Source organism: Chionomys nivalis, chromosome 6, assembly GCF_950005125.1.
Source record: "Chionomys nivalis chromosome 6, mChiNiv1.1, whole genome shotgun sequence".
Classification (NCBI taxonomy): domain Eukaryota; kingdom Metazoa; phylum Chordata; class Mammalia; order Rodentia; family Cricetidae; genus Chionomys; species Chionomys nivalis.
In genome coordinates, this window is record NC_080091.1 from 49,665,686 (window position 1) to 49,683,733 (window position 18,048).

Genomic DNA, 18,048 nt, shown 5'->3' on the forward strand with positions numbered 1-18,048 from the left:
ATTGTCTAGAACAGTGACTCTCAACCTGTGCAACAAGACACCTTTGTGGAGTCAAATAACCCTTCCCCAGGGGTTGCCTAAGACAATCAGGAAACAGATATTTGCTATACAATTCATAACAGTGGCAAAATTGAAACAGCAATGAACAAATTTTTATGGTTGGGGTCACCACAACATGAAGGACTGTGGTAAAGGGCTGAAGCACTAGGAGGGTTGAGAGCCACTATGCAGACGGTAGTGGAGTTGAGTCATAAGGTTCTTCTCTGGATGCAGACAGTCTGGATCAAGCCATGGAGCATCAGATCTTGCTGACTCTGAAACCCAAGGATGACGGAAAGTCTCTTTCAGCCTTGATTTTATGGTCTGAGAGTCAGGGTTCATCTGAGGCCTACAGTTCAATGGAGATAGTGATACAGCAACAGCATCTCGGCACAGGACAGGGCACACAGCCAGTACCGGGCAAATCATTGTTCATATTTTCCTCAGCTAGTCCCCTGCCTCAGTTTTATAGACTTCTCGCCATCAAAGCTTCAGACAATCTACTTTTTCCTGAAGTTCTCTCAGCATCATCTAGCTATACACCACAGGAGAGGGAAACAAGTTTGGATTTTTTTTCTTAATTCACTTTGTAATAATCTGGAGGCTTCACAAAATCGCTATGGGCTATGGTCAACGTCTCGTTAAGGATTAAATTTTCTACCTATTCACAGACAATTTCTCATGGGCAGGTAAAAAAGGGGATTAATTTTGAGACATCTCAGCTCTCATGTGGACTTAGAGGAACAGCCTTTTCCTCGCCCTCTCTCCAGGTTTAGATTCCAATGGGTTAAGGAACCAGGTTGTAGTCGTGATCAGGACAACGATGCTTCCTGCCTCTGTCTCCCTCCTTGTAGATGCTTAAGAATCTCCATCACTCTAAACACCATCAGATATACAGCATCAGAGAGTAAACGGTACCCTAGACCTTGTGTTTAGATCGTAATTGATGACATGAAAAGGAAATTCAGATGAGTGTGTTTTTTTTAAAAATATTTATTTATTTATTATGTACACAATATTCTGTCTGTGTGTATGTCTGCAGGTCAGAAGAGGGCACCAGACCTCTTTACAGATGGTTGTGAGCCACCATGTGGTTGCTGGGAATTGAACTCAGGACCTCTGGAAGAGCAGGCAGTGCTCTTAACCGCTGAGCCATCTCTCCAGCCCCGAGTGTGTTTTTTAATATGTCCCAGTAGTCCAGTCCTTACTGAGCATTTATTCTTGCAGCTCTCAGCCAACTCCTAGTGTTCCCATCACACCCGTGGCTCCTTATCATAGCTAGATGCCTAGCTGGCTGTCTTCCCTCCAAGCCTGAGAGCATCCTGAGGACAGGCCTTCCTTGTGGTCCTTCATCCTCCAGCACATAATAAAGAAAACACAGCAGCTACTGATGAATGAATAAGCCAGTGTAGTTCAATCCCCAACACCGCAGGGTGCCACTGTGACTGCTCTTCTTAAATGGTTTTAAAACCAAAGCCATAATAAAACTAACAGCAGAGTTCTTTCTTCTCTGCCTTTCTCCTGCCTCCAGAATAAAGAAAAAAAGAAAGAAAGAAAAAAAGAAAGAAAGAAAGAAAGAAAGAAAGAAAGGAAAGAAAGAGGGAGGGAGGGAGGGAGGGAGGGAGGGAGGGAGGGAGGGAGGGAGGGAGGAAGGGAGAGAGGGAAGGAGAGAAGGAGCACAGGAAATGTAGAATTGGGGCTAAAAACCATCTCCCATCCATTCTTTCCCCACCTCCCTCATCCTTTCTTTATACCAAAGTATCTGGTATCCCTTCAGAAAAGTCTCCAGCGAGTGGGTAATATTATATAGGGTTGAGCTCCTGATAAATACAATGGAGTGAATTAAGGTAGAGATTTCAGTTCCTAACTATAAATGGTTTGACATATTTTTCTTTCAGGCAAATGCCTGGAAATACAATAAACTATATTTTCATGTTTATTTGTTTCAAATACAGTATTTTTTTCGGATAAATGCAAAGTTGTGAGTCCGGGGAAAAAATAGGTTTAAATCACCCTCCCAGCAAGCAGTGTCGCAAACAGTACACACGAGATCATTTCAAAGCAGTTTAATGCACTTAGCCAACAGCATTAACAGTCTTTACAGAATAAACTAACACTACTTAAGCTTATTTTCCAGTCCTGGTTCAGATGAATTTTAACCTCTCTGAAAACTCTGATGGTCCAGAGGACCCCCTGAACTCTGTAATTGCAGAACACCGCATTTGCACTGCTTTCATGACGAAAGGCAAAAAGAATCTCTAGATGCAGGTTCTAAGACAAGGTGCATGGTGCATTTGATCTTTAGGCTCCAGACTGGAGCAGAAAAGCAAGCCTCCACATACTGTGACTCAGTAAGCTTCTCTCCCCCTAGAAGTTGGGAGAAAAACAGGCAGAGGAGGCTCCCAAGGAGCTCAAAGGCATGCTGTGAACCTTGATGTCATATTTAATGTTGCAGCTGTAAAACAGAGACCAACCTCAGTGCCATCACAGGCTCCAGGACGAAAGGGAAAAGCTTGGAGCTTCTATCAGGTCTAATCCATGGGGATCAGAGGAGGAAACAGGCAAGGGAAAGGCTTTCCAAGCCAACCAGCTTGGGTTAAGAATTAGAGCAAGGGATGAGAAAGCTTCAAGACAATCGCCTAGTGAGCCAAAGGCTACAACCCTGCAATTTACAAGAAAGATCTTATAGGGAGGGGATGAGATACCACCTAGACTCCATCCTGAGCCTGGTCATCTACCTACATCCTCCCATTCAGCACTAGGGATGGATTGACTTTTCTATTTTACCAACATGGAAGCTGAGTCTCAGACATTCAAGTTCATCCCCTGAATGTGACAGGGCTCAGATTGCCACATTTCTCTTCTCCCGTCACTCAATGTCACGCCACTTCGGGGTCCTTGGATCACTCTGGCTGCCAGCTGAGGAGATGTTCTCAGAATTCTATATCAAGTTCTGCTGGCTTTTCTCTAAAAGTCCCAATTCTACCGAGAGAAAGAAGATGCGGGACTGGAGAACCTGGACCTAGTCTCCAAAAGAACGGGCTGGAGGTTCCCTATTACTCTTTGGGAACCTCCGTGATATACAAGGACGGTTCATCACTAGACAAATTATATAACCTTGGCTAACAATAATTTTGCATCTTAAAAAAAAATACCGTGAAAATTTATCCTTTGCCTCAGACGCACAAGGCTAAAAATAGCACAGGCAGCCAGCAAACGTGTATAATTTTTCTTTTGTGCATTCCCCCATGCACCAAATCCCTCGTCTGTAGAGACAAGACAGACAGGAGTCCTTTCCCCACAAGGAACCACAATGACCTTGAGTGAAGGTAGAGAAAAGGCAAATTGTTTCTCTCCAGACCCCCACATACCCTCATTTATTCCCTTTGTCCAACAGCAGAAGCTGGAGCTGACTGGTCTCATATTATGCACCAGGATTTGGCTGAAGGACCAAAAGGCCTTTTTTGCTGCCATGTTCTAAAACAACCCTGTGGAGTGGAGATGACTGTGGATCCCCATTACAGAAGGGAAAACCAAGTCACAGAGGAGGAAAGTCATTGTGCCGGGATGCTACTTGTGACTTACCCTACTGAAGCCCATCTTACCGTTTCTAAAGCATAAGGACCAGCAACAGCCCTGGGTGGCCATGCCAACACTTCCACACTCTTAACCTTTACTTTCTTCCCAAATTCAATTCTTAGCACTTTCAAAAACCCCACCTGTCATACACAAACATGCACACACACATACATATATATACACATACTTGTGATTAGTTGGGGGATTCACCCCAGCCCCTTGGCATCCATTTTTGGAATGCTGGGCAGAAAACTCCATTCCAAGCTCCTTGCCCTGGGAGTTGCCTCAGTCCAAACTCCGCCTCTGAGAAAGCACACCAAATGGTAACCCCTCCCCAGGGAAGATCAAGACCACTCCCACAGGCTATTTAAAGTGCCCCCCCCCAATGAACCCGTGATCTCCTGGTTTCCCGTGGTCTCCCGTTTTCTCTTTCCAGTGATTGATTTGGTTTTCTACCCACCCCTCATGTTTTCCTGGGACCATTTAATGGCATCCATTAAACCTGGGTATCTTCTAATTCTGTCTGATTGGTCTGATTGGGATTATTTGCACAGGCAGAGAGAGGTTTGTTGGCTAGAAAATACTTAACTACTTGATCACACCCTAAGCCCTAACCATGCCCAAAGCCCAACTCTTCAAACATAATGTCACTTTTCAAGGCTCAATTTACTTGCATTTGCAGTTCTTCTACCTAAGGCGCCCTTTTAACCATCCTTTCTGAATGGGCAAATTCCCAAAATTCGTCCTTCAAGAACTTTTCTTGATAATAATTACTGTGTCCCTGCTAAGTTCCTACAAAACAGAAATGCTGTCCTCTCTGCTTCTGGTAAGGTACAGCACACTGAAACCATGTAACATATCTAACAAACTGAAAACCACAGTAATTGTAGTTAATTTTTACTTTGTAAAAATGATCTCAGACCGTCTTTGTAATCTAGAAGCATAGTTCTACCATCACCACGCATTACCCACGAAGGTAATCAGGACCCAGAGAGGTTGCATTAACTTAAGCAGACAAATAAGTGTGCATGGCTTCAGAAGTTAAGTACTTTAATGCAAATGCCAGGGTAGGTGTGATGCAACTAACCGTTTGCTTGCCATAGGGACACAGAGCATGAGGCTGCTTTCCAGCATACAGACTGCCCACAGAAAAATAGTGATAATTCAGAAACTAATTACAAAACGGTAGCCTCTGTGAAATACACCTTTAAAACATTGTTGGTGTTGTTCACAGCCAATATCAATTGGTGTGGGCAGGGATAGGAGCGTGAATAAGCTAGTACCTGACCCCCAAGGATCCCTTCGATCCTGCGAGGACAATAAAATAGCATTGCATACACCTCATGACACAGCCCAATTTGGAGGCAACTCTTTCTCCTTGAATCAAAAAGATGTCCTTCAAACAGAATCATAAATTAACCCACTCTACCCAGACTATCCAGTTCTAGATCAACACTGATTCTTACCATTAATTTCAGCTCCCTCTTCCCCAATGAATCGTGCAGAAAGTCTTTTGATTTACAGACCTTTGTGTGAGGCTGTCTGCCTCTTCACTTAGAAATAATACAAAAGAAAGAAATGCAGGAGGGGAAACAGCATCCTGGTCCACAAATGGGGAGGGGACGGGAGGGGAAATCAGTCTTAAAAAGGAACAAATTCCTGGGTTCAGGGTTGCTGGCTAGCATCAAATGTTGCTGGAAATCACAGTTTTCAGCTAATTCCTTCATATGGGTGGGGGGGAAGGCTGATTGCTGTGACTATCGAACTAATTGAGTGCAAAGTAGAGTAAAAGGGAACAAATAATGTGTGTGTGTGTGCCCGTGTTTTTAATTATGAAAACACAATAAACAGAAGCCTGAATAATTCAGACGGCTCGAATTACATCTTAGAAGTTTTAAGGACAAGGTAAAATGTTCATCATTTTAGCTAAAAGAGCTGGATTCAAAATGATACTCACAGTCTGTGAGATGGCTCAGCGGGTAAAGATGCCTGATGGCAGGCTTGGCACCCTGCGTTCGATTCCCATGAGCCACATGGTGGAAAGAGAGCTGCTTCCATTTGTGCTCTGACCTCCACAGGCATGTGTGGCACAAGTACATCTGTATATATGCACAAATTAACAAAGTATCTAATACAAAAGTTCAAAATGAAAAGAATGCTCAACTGTGTTCCCAAGCAAGTAAAATTATCTGTATATATATAAATATGTACGGATGCTTTAAATCCAACTGTCAAAGTGTTCATAGCAATCTGTGCATGATAAAATTAAAAAAGAATATTTATTTACTATCTTATCATAGTTGTATCTTACAAGTACTTTACAGTGAGCATGTATGGACACCTTTAAAATTTGAAAGTACCTATTTGAAAGTGCATGCAATGACATTTAAAATAAATTGGCAAAGAAAATAATCTTAGATTAAAACATAGAAATTTATTTGTCCATGTTTTAGCATCAACAGCTTCATATTACAGAGCAAAAATACTTCTCAGGTGTTTGGGAAGCTCAAAAGAGAGAAGAGAAGCTTGGCGAGAAGAGGTTTTTGTGAGATCCCAGGACACACGCTGGGGGCTGGCAGGAGGCTCAGTGCAGGACAGTTCTAGTTTCTAGGGTTAGGTCTCGCCAAACCTGCTAGGGCTTCTGAGTTGACATCACAGTCAGGGAAACCCTACCTGGGTCTGGACTCTCCAAGTTCGGAATCAGGAACTTGGAGGTAGACAACCTCTAACATCTATTCCAGTTCAGAAAGCCGAAGATTCACTAATTTGAATGCCATAGAGTTTGCAGAATCAGAGCTTCTAAAAGCAGGTAATATGCACAATTGCTTCACTCCAGTTCTAACTAAGAAATTTCTGTCAACTGCAAGTTAATCGTAGTTAAAATGAGAAGGCATGAGAATGGATGCTTGTTTGTGTAGGCTGCCAAATGGTTTGCCTGGTTTATTGGTTTAGCTTTTGCTTGTCTATACAACTTTTCAGTATCACAATACAATGCTCGTGAGGACTAATAAGTGACCTACATTGAGAAGTAAAATTTACCAAGCCCTGTCACCTCTAGAGAGTGAGCAAGCAAGAGAGAGAGAGAGAGAGAGAGAGAGAGAGGGAGAGAGAGAAGCAGATAGGGAGAGACAGAGACAGAGATATAGAGAGAGACTGAGAGACAGAAAGTTTAATCTAAAAATAATGTGATATATTCTAACTATGCAATATGTATCTCCAGAGACAATGTTTAGTTATTTATTAATAAAAACCTCTTAATAAAAATCACAAGTGTCTGATGAATAAAGCAGTGGAAAATATCTGTTATGTAGACTTCACCATAAACAATTGAGAGACTCCACTGTGCAATTTGGGGGACAGGTTAGCACGATGTTGTGATATAAAGGAATGCAGGGACAGGAGTCCTGAGTACAGCAAGCCTGATCCCTCTGTCCAGAACGAGAGTGCGCAGAACAGCTTGGCGCATACCGAAATCACCTTGTGCATGTCTACCTTGGGAAAGACTAACCCACAAGGGTCCGTAATGTTTTAGTGGAAAGGTTATTATCATTCTAGATGCATAGGGGGTGCTTCTGGATTCCTAGTCCTGACCTAGCTCCTGTGAGTAGTCAGCTTAGGCTGCATACGGAGAGGTGTTCCTGTTCAGAAGAAATGGTCCATCCAGGCCAGCAGAGCTGTGTTCCCCAGCCCACTCTTGGCATTGCTGCTTAGACAGCCTCACATAGGCAGTGGTGAAGAGGATCGTTTCAATGTTTAGTTGCCTCCACCAAGTTCTAAGATGAAGTGAACTCCAATGGGATGGAGTACACATGGTCTCATATATTGGTCAACATTTAATACTTAGCCATGGATATTCTAAGGGGTAATCATGACCTGGGGCTTGGGGCAGCTATGGGCACTTCATCAAGCCTTCACTCTTCCTCAGGACAATATGTGATTCCTGTGTCATCATTATTAAATAGGCAGTCCTAAGAGCCAGTCCTAAGAGAAAAATTACATACACCGAGGGCACAAAAAACACAATGGGAAATGTCACAGGAAGTTCTGTTTGTGAAGTTAGGTAAGGACAGCAAGCTGAGTTCCGCACTGCTCACAGAGCTTAACTTACCGAAAGAGCAGAGAACGGGCACATCACTGGCAACACCACAGTTTCATTTAGCACCTGTTCCACATCAGGCACGTTACAAACGTCTGCTGTTCACAATGTAAAAGTCAGGCTATGAAACCACGACCCAGAAAAATTATGGAACTTGCCCACAATTTCACAGAAAATAGGAGACAAACACAAGGCTTCGGGCTAAATATGTTTCATTGTAAGCAATATTAATGTTGAAGTGTCTCTTTTCCAAGAAATGGGCAAAGGCCTGGTGGCAAAATAACAATAATAATAATAATAATAATAATCTATTATACTGCCCTCACCATAAGTTGCACACATACACAAATGCTAAAGGCCAATATGATTGGGATAAGTATAAGTATCTCCCTCAGACAAGCACCACATAGTTAGCAAATACAGCGTTATTATAGACCACAGCACCATAAACTGATGTAATTATGCATATTTCCACTTATCACTTCAGGTAAGTTCTTTGGTGGTCCTTGAAGAAAATTCTACAAATACAAAATGACCTGGTAAGTACAATCACTATGAGCCTTAGGTAGACCTGGAGATACAGAGAGGTGGAGAGAGGGAGATGGGAAGTGGAGGGACGGGGGGAAGGAGAAAAGGAAGAGAGGAGAAGAGTGGAAGGTGGTCCAGGAAGAGAGGAGGGGGGAGACTGGGAGAAAGTCATGGCTACATCGAGTAAGACATCCAGGATCACTAACGTTATTTTGAATGAGAAGTCAGAAGTTTCACCGCACATTCACACTGCGCAGGCTCACAGAGATCGATCCCTTTTCTCAGGTCGTGCTTTAAAGGCAGCGATATCTCCCTGGCTGATGGCTCACAGCGCCATCTCCAACTGGAGATTGTGCAAGATTATGAGCAAATGCAGTGTCATCCTAAACACTAGCAAAAAAAAAATTAATTTCCTTTGTCAACATGTTATCCACTTACAGTGGGGATGGGCAAGATAACTAACAAAACAGGACATCTTCTTACACTCTTCACGACAAGCAGAGGACACCAGGATCCTGGTAGGTGGACCAATCCATTGGATATCCTCACACCAAAAGGATGAAGTCAGCACAAATTTGATGGGTTTTGTTTTGCTTTGTTTTTAAGTGTGGGAACAGGAGTTGGGAGGGGATGAGGAGGTAGGTGTAGGAGGAGTTAAGAGGAGCAGAAGAAGTGAATATGATCAAAATACATTATGTGACATTCCCCAAGAATTAATAAAACCATGAAAATGATGATAAAGAAGAGGAGGAGGCAGAGGAGGCAGAAGCAAAAGCAGCAGTAGCTACCAGCAGCAGCAAATATCGGCTTACAAAGATTCCTCTGAAGCAAATGAAGAAGACGTGTGAGAGAGAGTGATCAGAATGACCGTGCCTTGAGGGAGATTAAGAAACACCTCTCTGGGAAGGGGACATTTAAGTTAATCATCACAGACCCTATGTTATGTTCTGGGACCTTAACCTTCCTGTGTGTTTGTTTGCTTGTTGTTTGTTTGAGAAATGAAATTGGTCACCTGTAAAGAAGGCCAGGACACTGGTAAATTCTAACCTACAGTAGGTTTCCTATTAGTGATAGGCTTTTCCGTAGGAGGCTGCTGGTGGCCTAGTCCCCAGAAAAGGGCAAAAGCTGAGATGGAGACACTGAGCAACAGGGCAAATTAAGAGATCAGAGAGCAGTCCCTCTGCATGGAAGGGAATGGGTAGGTTGGTCTTAAAGCCTGAGGAGGCTCTTAGAAGCCTAGGCTGGGTACAAGGGGGAAACACCAAATATACCCCTGGGCATCTTATGGAGAAGGGATTGTAAGGTGGAGTGGAAGCCAGGAGCTTCCACTCTGGAAAAGTGACGATGAGGACCATGACATCACCAGGACAAGAAAAGACCCTCTTCAGAAGGGTCTGTCCACTTTCTATGCTTTCTCTTTTAATTGGCAGGCTGAGTCTTCAAAGGAGGAGGATGGACTGTGTCAGGGCTGATACAAATGCAGGCTCTACCTGCAGATCTCCTAAGAGGGTAAGCAGCCAGGGGATACACAGCCAGAACAGAGCTTTCCTGCCTGCGTGAATGTGAGAAGCCAGAAGGCCCTGCTCCTAGAGATTCTAGGATGCTCCTGGGGGCACGTAGGCAGCCTTGTTCTCTCTTCCTTATCTCTTAAGGGAGAACCAGTATGCTTGCATACCCGGCACAGCAGAGGATCAAAGATTCATCTTATCTCTCATCAGAAGCAGACATCTGGGGTCTCTAAGGTAGCCAGAGCTGGCTGTAAGCTTGGGAAGGAAACCTCTCTCCCACAGAGAACTACAGACTTTAGCGGCAGACACACTGGCTACAATTTTGGAATGGATTGGTTAGGATAAGAAGAAGCTCAAACATAGGAGTTGTTCCTCCTATTCCTCTCCTATTCTTAATTGATTATCTGCAAAAGAATCCCATGCTATGCCAAATTTGAATTCCAGTTTAATCTCCTAATACATACGTTGACTCCTCTTGCCAACCGAGAAACCATCAAAACTAGAGTTCTGTCTTTTCTCATCCTGCTACTGTTTGAATTAACCCAGAGTCGGGCTTGGCAGCCCATGCCTATAATCCCAGCACTCAGGATGCTGTAACAGGAAAACTGGTCCAAATTCAAGGTCAGCCCAAGTCTGCATAATGAGTAGCAGACCACCCAGAGCTATACTTTAAGACATTGTCCCCAAAAGCACAATAAACAAACCAGAAAAGGACAACCCAAATATCAGCATTAACAGTCAAGCACTAGAGAGAAAAGTAGATATATTTTAAGAAAAAAAAATAAATAAAACTATCAAGTAGCTATGTATAACAGTCTATAGTTTCAGAGACCCTTCTGGAAAAATGAATTAAATATTTTTCTATAGGGCCCTTGATTCAGTGTCTTTCCTAATAACCCAGTAATATTTTCCATTCCTGACCTTTCAGATGGTTTTTTAGAATCTTGTTTTACACCAATTCATATCAGAGTCATGTATGCCCTATGTGGTAGCCACTCCCTAAGCCCCCTCTGAAAGTCAACACATCCTGGGAAGAAAACAAAGGCATTGACATTCATACGTTTATGCGGGTGAACCGAGACTCCCCCTGGTAGATCTTATTTCTAGGGGTGCAGTGGTAGAGAGGACGGAACTCTGAAGCAGAGAGGCAGTCACACGGGTCACCTAAGACAACTGATTTAAACATCTCTTGCCCAGTTTACTTCTCTGCAGAAGTAAAGCAGTTAGCACACCAAGGACTGTCCCGAACACAGTCAACACACCACAGATGATAGCATAATCCTTCCAGCTATCTTTCAGGGTCCTGCCAGCTATCTTTCAGGGTGCTCTTTTTCTGCCCATAGTCACCCATGATACCTTCCTAAAAATCCATCCTGGTACTTCACTATGCTGGTATGTTCTAAGTCTCATTCCATTGCCCAATTACAAGCTTTGAATGGGTTTAAAAAAAAAAAAAAAAAAAAAAAAAAGGTATGTTTCCATAGCCTGATACTGTCACTGCCTGAAATAGGGGAATTCTTGAAGGAATAACTGAATGTTAAGTGTTCAGGTTAGCCTATGTTTTGATGGCTGCTGGCAGAATTTACACTAAAAGAAAAAATAATGCTGTGTGGTGGTGAAGGCCTTTGACCCCAAAGTGGAGAGGCAGAGGCAGGCGAAGTTCTGAATTTGAGGCCAATCTGGTCTACAAACAGAGTTAGTTCCAGGACAGCCAAGGCTACACAAAGAAACCCTGTCTTAAAAAAAATAAATAAATAAAAACAGCAAAAAAACCCTCAAAAGTCTAAGTTCAAATAAATGAAAAAACAAAATAAAAACAAAAAACAGAATGCCATAGCCCCCAAAAGGGGATGTTTGTAGCTGTTTGGTTTATGTTCTGTTTGCGTACTCCCAAAAAGAGTGCTTTGCTCCCCTTCTGAAAAATAAGTTAATGGGGATGGTCGCAATAAAAGGAGACTTACGGCAGCATTATCCACACAATTTAAATTAATTTCTTTCTGAAAACACAAACAAAAAAAAGTAAGGGCTCAAATATCTACATCATGTTTAAATCCTACTTCATAAATGTGTGTTGATTTCACCTGATAAGAATCTGTGTTGACTGGGAGTTGAAAGATTCCTTTTTTCTTCTTCTTCTTGGCTCCCTACAAATAGTTAGTTTGCAGCAATTTTTTAATTAAAAACAGTTCCTGTCGCAAGAAAATGGGGCTGGAGGGGGGGCCTCAGGAGAAGGAACTCTGTGCATGAGCCCTGGTGTCTGTTTGCTGAGGCCATGTAGGTGGCTTGAAAAAAGAGGAGTTTGGAAGTTCCCATTTTAAAAACTGCCCTGATGGTTTCACTGAGCAGTTTCAAAATGGCTGCTTTCACTGACACCCCTTCCCCAACCCTCCGCAACCTCCTCTCGAAAACGTGGGCAGTCCTCCTTTTCTAGCGGAACACTGGGAATATTTCCTATAATGTAGCTCAGGGTATGGCAAGTTTGCCTTCTAAACTCCTAGAGGGAGAGATCACCCAAGTATCACAACATTTTTCTTCTTTTCTACCTATCCAAAGTAACTAATCTTGTTGTGACCAGGCTCCATCCAAACCAACAGGGGTACTGAGCATTTCCGTGAAAAAGCATGGTGCTACAGCCTGGAACCCTGTAACTAAGTATATACAAATGTAGCTGAAATAAAGGAACAAAGCAAACCCTTCTTCCCTCTCACCATTCCTGGGGAGTTTCAGAGTTGAGCTGAGGAAGGGTGAAAAGCAGTAGATTTGAATTTCAAGGTCTTCAAACATTTCAAAGCATCCATATTCAATCGTGTAACACTAAACACTATAATTATAATAAACTCCTCCTGTGAACTGCTTCCCATTGTAGTCAGTTTTCTCATTTGCAATAGGATGTATGATGCTGATTAAAAAAAATTAAGGATACTACAGGTTACTGTTGTTTTATGTAATTTTGTTCAAATCAACATGAAAAAAAATAGAGTTCAAAACATCTTCGTAACGGAAATATTTTTGGCCATTGATATTGAAGGAACAAGACATTGAAAACTTATCTACAGTACCAAAGAACTGTGTTAACCCACGTGATGAACTGGCTTAAATTCTGCAATAATCCAATATTATCCAACTCACCACTCCAATTCCTAGTACTTAGGACCCTAGGACACCTCACCTGTATTTTCCTTTCACAGTGCGGACTTCAAGATTTCTTTTAAATGGCTGTTTTTGTTTTTGTTGTAGCTTTTCACAAAACAAATCCTAAAGTCTTTTTTTTTTAATCCTAAAGTCTTTAGAAGATATTTTTTTATGTCCTATCTGATTGGAGTCTCTGCACCATGTTAAATTAAACTATATAACTGTGTAGTCGTGTTCTTCCAAAAGAAATTTGCACTGTGTAACCATTCAAATAAATGGATTTTGGAAGACATGGGGTCAATTTATGGTAGAGACCTAAATAGAAAATGTAACCCTTTCCCACTGCCCATGAAAAACAGCAGCGATACTTAACTCCAAGTCTCTTTTAATTTCCTTTAGAGTTAGGCAGCTTGGTGGTGGGGATGGGGTGGGGACTTCACACATTTATCCAAATCTCCTAAGGTGTTAATGTGGCAAAGAGATTTTATTTCCTAGTACAGGCATCCACAGTTAAAATAGATTTGAGTGTTTGCTGTTTACTTTATAATGGGCTCGTATTCCTTCCTAAAGAGGTTAGGTCCAATCTCTTAAACTCTTGCTTTACCACAAAGATTAGGGAGTTAGATGACCTCATGATAATGAAACAAACGTGGGGGGATGTGGGGTGAGACAGCTCCTCAGGGGGTCCCGGGCCCCTCACAGATGCAGAGTTGTTGTAATTTCAGTGACAAGGTTCTGGAGTTCTCTCTACCCCCCACCCCTTTTATCTAGTCAGCAAATGTTAATTGAAGACCTACTTAGTCCGGGAATGGCTTGCCATCCCGGCGCCAGCTGTACCAAGCCTAGCAGGACCCAGACTTTCAAGTTTTCTACAGGAATAGTTGATTGTTTCACTACCATTTGTAAGTTGGAGCTAAATACCATGCACAGAACACAACGTCTGCAGGCTTCACTCTGCTTCTTGATACTTTCTGGTACTAAGGCAAAACCATTTGGAGTTTTCAAATTCAAGGGAAATGGCAGGCGATTTGCTGGTGAGAAAATCCAGACTCCACCCTCACTAGTTAAGTGAGGGACAGGAATGAGCTAGAAATAGGAACAACTCCCAACCCAATGCTCTTCAAACCAATACTGCCCAGTGTCTGCACGACTTGGATCTAACCGGAAGAAATGTACACAGGCGAATATTCTGGAGTCAGTCACTCAAGGGGAGAGAGCAATGTTCTGTTTCTGCATGAGTTTATCACTAGCTTATTTCCTTTTTTTTATTTTTTGACTTTGTTTTTTTTTTTTAAAAGAGAGTCATCTTTCTAATTATTTGTTGTAATTTCTTCTTAGCTAAGTAGATGTTCCAAATAGAACACAAACTTGAGAGAGAAAGAGAGAAGAATCGGGAGCTAATAAAATAGTACTATACCATGCAGGGAAGAGTGAGAGAAGCAAGAGAGAGAAAAAGAGAGAGGAGACCCCAATGACTGTGTGCATTGACTGAATTCTAAAAGTGATCGCTCGCCAGTTTCATGTGTGGACAGGTCAGTCTTGCAGTACGCGGTGACTGTGACCAGTTCCTATTCAGGTTGCAGGACAGCTGCATTGTAAATAACCACCACTGGTAAAGCTACCTGTAGCTTTTTTATGCAAAGCTATATTTTCTCTACCTATATATTATTATCAAATTTTAATATTTAGTGTGAATACTTAGGTTCTGCATATATATTAGAAGCAATTTATGGTTTCTATCCTTTTCATATGCCATGAAAACAAATTTCTTGAACAGATACAAAAGTGTCAATATAATTGTGTAGAAAATTACTTTTAAAAAACTTAATAGTTGGGAACTTGTATAGAGGTTAGGTCCAGAACACACTTAAAAAAAAAAATAGTTCACAATACTTTGTTGTCAGGACAAATTAAAAACTGAAAGATTTTCCAAACAAGCTTGCCTCTCCCAGTTCTTCAGATGCACTAAGAGCAAAATCTTTCAGAGTCATAGCCTGTAATCCAAAAGTTGGAAGTTCCTGGGTTTAGCTCTCAAAAAGATTAATGTGTCGTTTTGGAAAAGCGTACTACTAATGGGTCACTTTCCAAACATCTCAAACATGAAGCAGTGGGGAATCTATTCCATCTTAGGGATTTGTATGGGGACCAGGGAGGAAGGGAGGTTTCCAATTCAAGCTAGCTGCCCTGGGGCTGTGGAAGGGTTCCGAGGCACACAGACCGAGACTAGCTACCACACTTCACCCACAGGAGGATGAAAGACCCCCTCCACAAGGCCTCAACAACTTTCTAAGTAAGCTGGACACAGGGTATTTTTAAACCCCATCTTCAAGGACTAAGTTACCATGGCCTATGGTCTCTTTAATTGTTTTTAGAAATAGTCATTCTTAGCAAAAGAGTTGTTCTTGTTTATTCAAAGTTTTATTACAATATCAAGGCATTCCCAGTCCTCCAAATTCTGAAAGCAGGCTCTGCCAGCAGATAGCTTAGACAGGGACTGGAGATTCCAACACACTGCTACACAGATCGAAACTGTAACACACACATACAAGCAACACACTGAAGGCACACACACACACACACAATCCTGTTTACTGCCAAGAACTCGGCACTTTAAGCATAAGAGTCTACACTGTACAGGAGTTTCTGGCTTCTAGAAAGAGTCACAGTGCCAGCAATTTTATTTAACATTCATGGTGTATTAACATATAAAGACAATAACAGTGATAAAGACAGCCGGGCTTTAAAACACACACACACACACACACACACACACACACACACAAAACAAGCTCTTTCCAGCAGTTAACCAATCAGAAAGCAGGTCACATCTTGTTAGCCCTATTCAATACATTAAACATCAGGAATTCTCTATGGCTTCGTAGACAACTCAAAGCAAGTGTATTTTGTTTTGTTTTTTTATTTTACCATAGGCACGTACTCGAATCCTTCCCCAGAGTTAAAGTCAACCTTCATTCTAAATACCAACTAAAGCTATTTCCCCAACACATCTGTGGCATGATTCTTCTGGGTATTTGGCCTGTGCAGAGAAAACTCAATTCCCAGAGACTTCTACTTCCTCAAAGAGACTTTGACACACCTACAAAAAACACTTGAACACCGAGTTGAGTCCCAACTTCAGGCAGATGAGCACTAGGCAGTGTGCCTTGCCTCTCAACCAGTCCAGAGAAAAATTAAATATTCAAATTGTGAGCTTGTGAGCAAGAAGCCTGGAGTTTTGCATTTGGAAAGTTCTGAAGAAGTCCTGGACAGGATCACTGCCTGGGAGGCTCAGTCTCTCCCTCTCTCAAGGGGAGATCACAAATGCCTAAAACTCTTGCCTGCTAGAATGGGGAACCAGCTCCTGTCCCAAGATAGAATCTTGGGAAGCACAACCATCAGAAAGAGGAAAAAACAGAGAGCCCCCACTGCCTCAATCAACCTGTTTCTGAATTTAACACAGAAACAGGCAAACGTGTGTGTGTGTGTGTGTGTTTGTGTGTGTGTCCCACCCCACCTCCAGGGAGTTCTGAGAAGTAGGCAGGGCTCCTCTCTCGTCCCTTTTACCTCTATTTTAGTCACTTGGAAAAAGTAAGTGTAGGTCAAAGCAGACTTCCTCTGGAATTTGCAACTATATGTGTATATTATTACACACACACACACAGAGAGAGAGACATGGATGCAAACATTCACAAATCTCTTGCAATTTATATTTCAACAAACAGGACCATCTCTAAACCTACAAACATCAGAGTTCTGGACAATCTGCATTTCTAGAGACCCCACATGTGAACCAAGTGCTGGCTTGTCTATTTCCAGGTTCTAAGATTCCGGCAAAAACTGTCCCCAGCTCCAAGAGTTACTGTCCCTGGAAACCCAGCATTCAAACTCATGGATTCATCCTGCTGCGCTTGTTTCCACCTATGTGGTAGTAGCTGGTGGGACACTTCCCATAGAATTCGGCCAAGAACCCCAGGAAAAAGCCCACGCACAGCTTTTTCTTTTTTTTAAATCCACAAACACACGCCAAGGTTGGAGAACTTACCTCTGTGCGAGACTGCAGTCTCTTGTTCATCTCGTAGATTCGGTACTCTGGCTGTACCATGTATGGTGTATGTCTCCTATAAAATGGGCCGAAAGGAGAAGAATAGAAGGGGTCATGTGGTGTGCTGGACATCTTGCCTGCTTGTCGAAAATCAAGCTTAACAGAGTATCAGGAACGTCCATGCAGAGCACATGGGCTGTGTTCTTCACAGTACAAAGTAGACGCACGCACACACGCTCACACACACACGGAGGCAGGCAGGCAGGCAGGCTGAACACACTGGCTGGGAAGTGCTGTGGGAGCCCTCTATAGCGAGAGAGGAGAGGGAGCGAGGAGGGAGGGAGGGAGGGAGGGAGCGCGGGAGGGGAGGGAGCGCTGGAGCTCAGAGAGGGAGAGAGCGGAGGTTGGAGGTTGGGAGGGAGGAAGGGAGGAAAGGAAGGAGGAAAGGAGGAGGGAGAAGGGGGAGAGGGAGTTGAGAGAGAGAGAGAGAGAGAGAGAGAGAGAGAGAGAGAGAGAGAGAGAGAGAGAGAGAGAGGCTGGATAGCTAGAGGCACCACTGCTTGTTTTTAAAGAAGCAGTTGGTGAAGAGGTCATTTCCTGCCCACACTGTAGACTAGTTCAAAAATATAATTCTCCTCATAGTCTGACAAGAGGTCTAAGGCTGAGTTTTAATTTTTTCCCCTCCAGCCAAGACCCAGCACAGCATGATTGCTAAGCTTGTTAGCATAGAGGTGGGTTCATCCCCTGCCTGAGCCTCTCACCCCTGACCGGCCACACTGTTGTAATGTATCAGAAATAGGATGCCTCCCAAACCCAGCAACACTGGCACTCTGGTCCCTCGGAACTGGGCTGGTGATTCACTCCCTTGGGAAGATTCCTCTGGCCTCTCACCTCCCTGCAGAGTTTTGGCCGTACCTGCTGTACTTTGGATAGCCTGCTGTGCCTCAGCACTTCCCTCCCGCCCCCTTACAAACTACTCATATGCCCAGCCCCTTTTCTGTTCTCCCAAAACCTTAGTCAAGCCCTTTAAAGGTGATTTTAGAGGTCCTACATTCAGGTTGCATGCTCAATCTTAGGGAAAAGCAGTATCACCCCAACCTGAATGTGGAGCCATTAAAATCCAT

The 18,048-nt window shown here is 42.9% G+C and overlaps 1 protein-coding gene across 10 annotated transcripts in view; it reads right to left on the minus strand.

Moving 5' to 3' along the window:
- The window catches only part of Ldb2 (LIM domain binding 2), a 336,977-nt gene extending 319,595 nt beyond the window's left edge, over positions 1-17,382 (minus strand). For all 10 annotated transcript variants that reach the window (XM_057772913.1, XM_057772911.1, XM_057772912.1 and 7 more), the window contains exon 1: positions 16,925-17,382. In XM_057772913.1, the coding sequence (XP_057628896.1) occupies positions 16,925-17,056 (132 nt within the window). In that variant the 5' untranslated portion in view covers positions 17,057-17,382. The remainder of the gene's footprint in view (positions 1-16,924) is intronic.
- Positions 17,383-18,048: the final 666 nt, after the last annotated feature.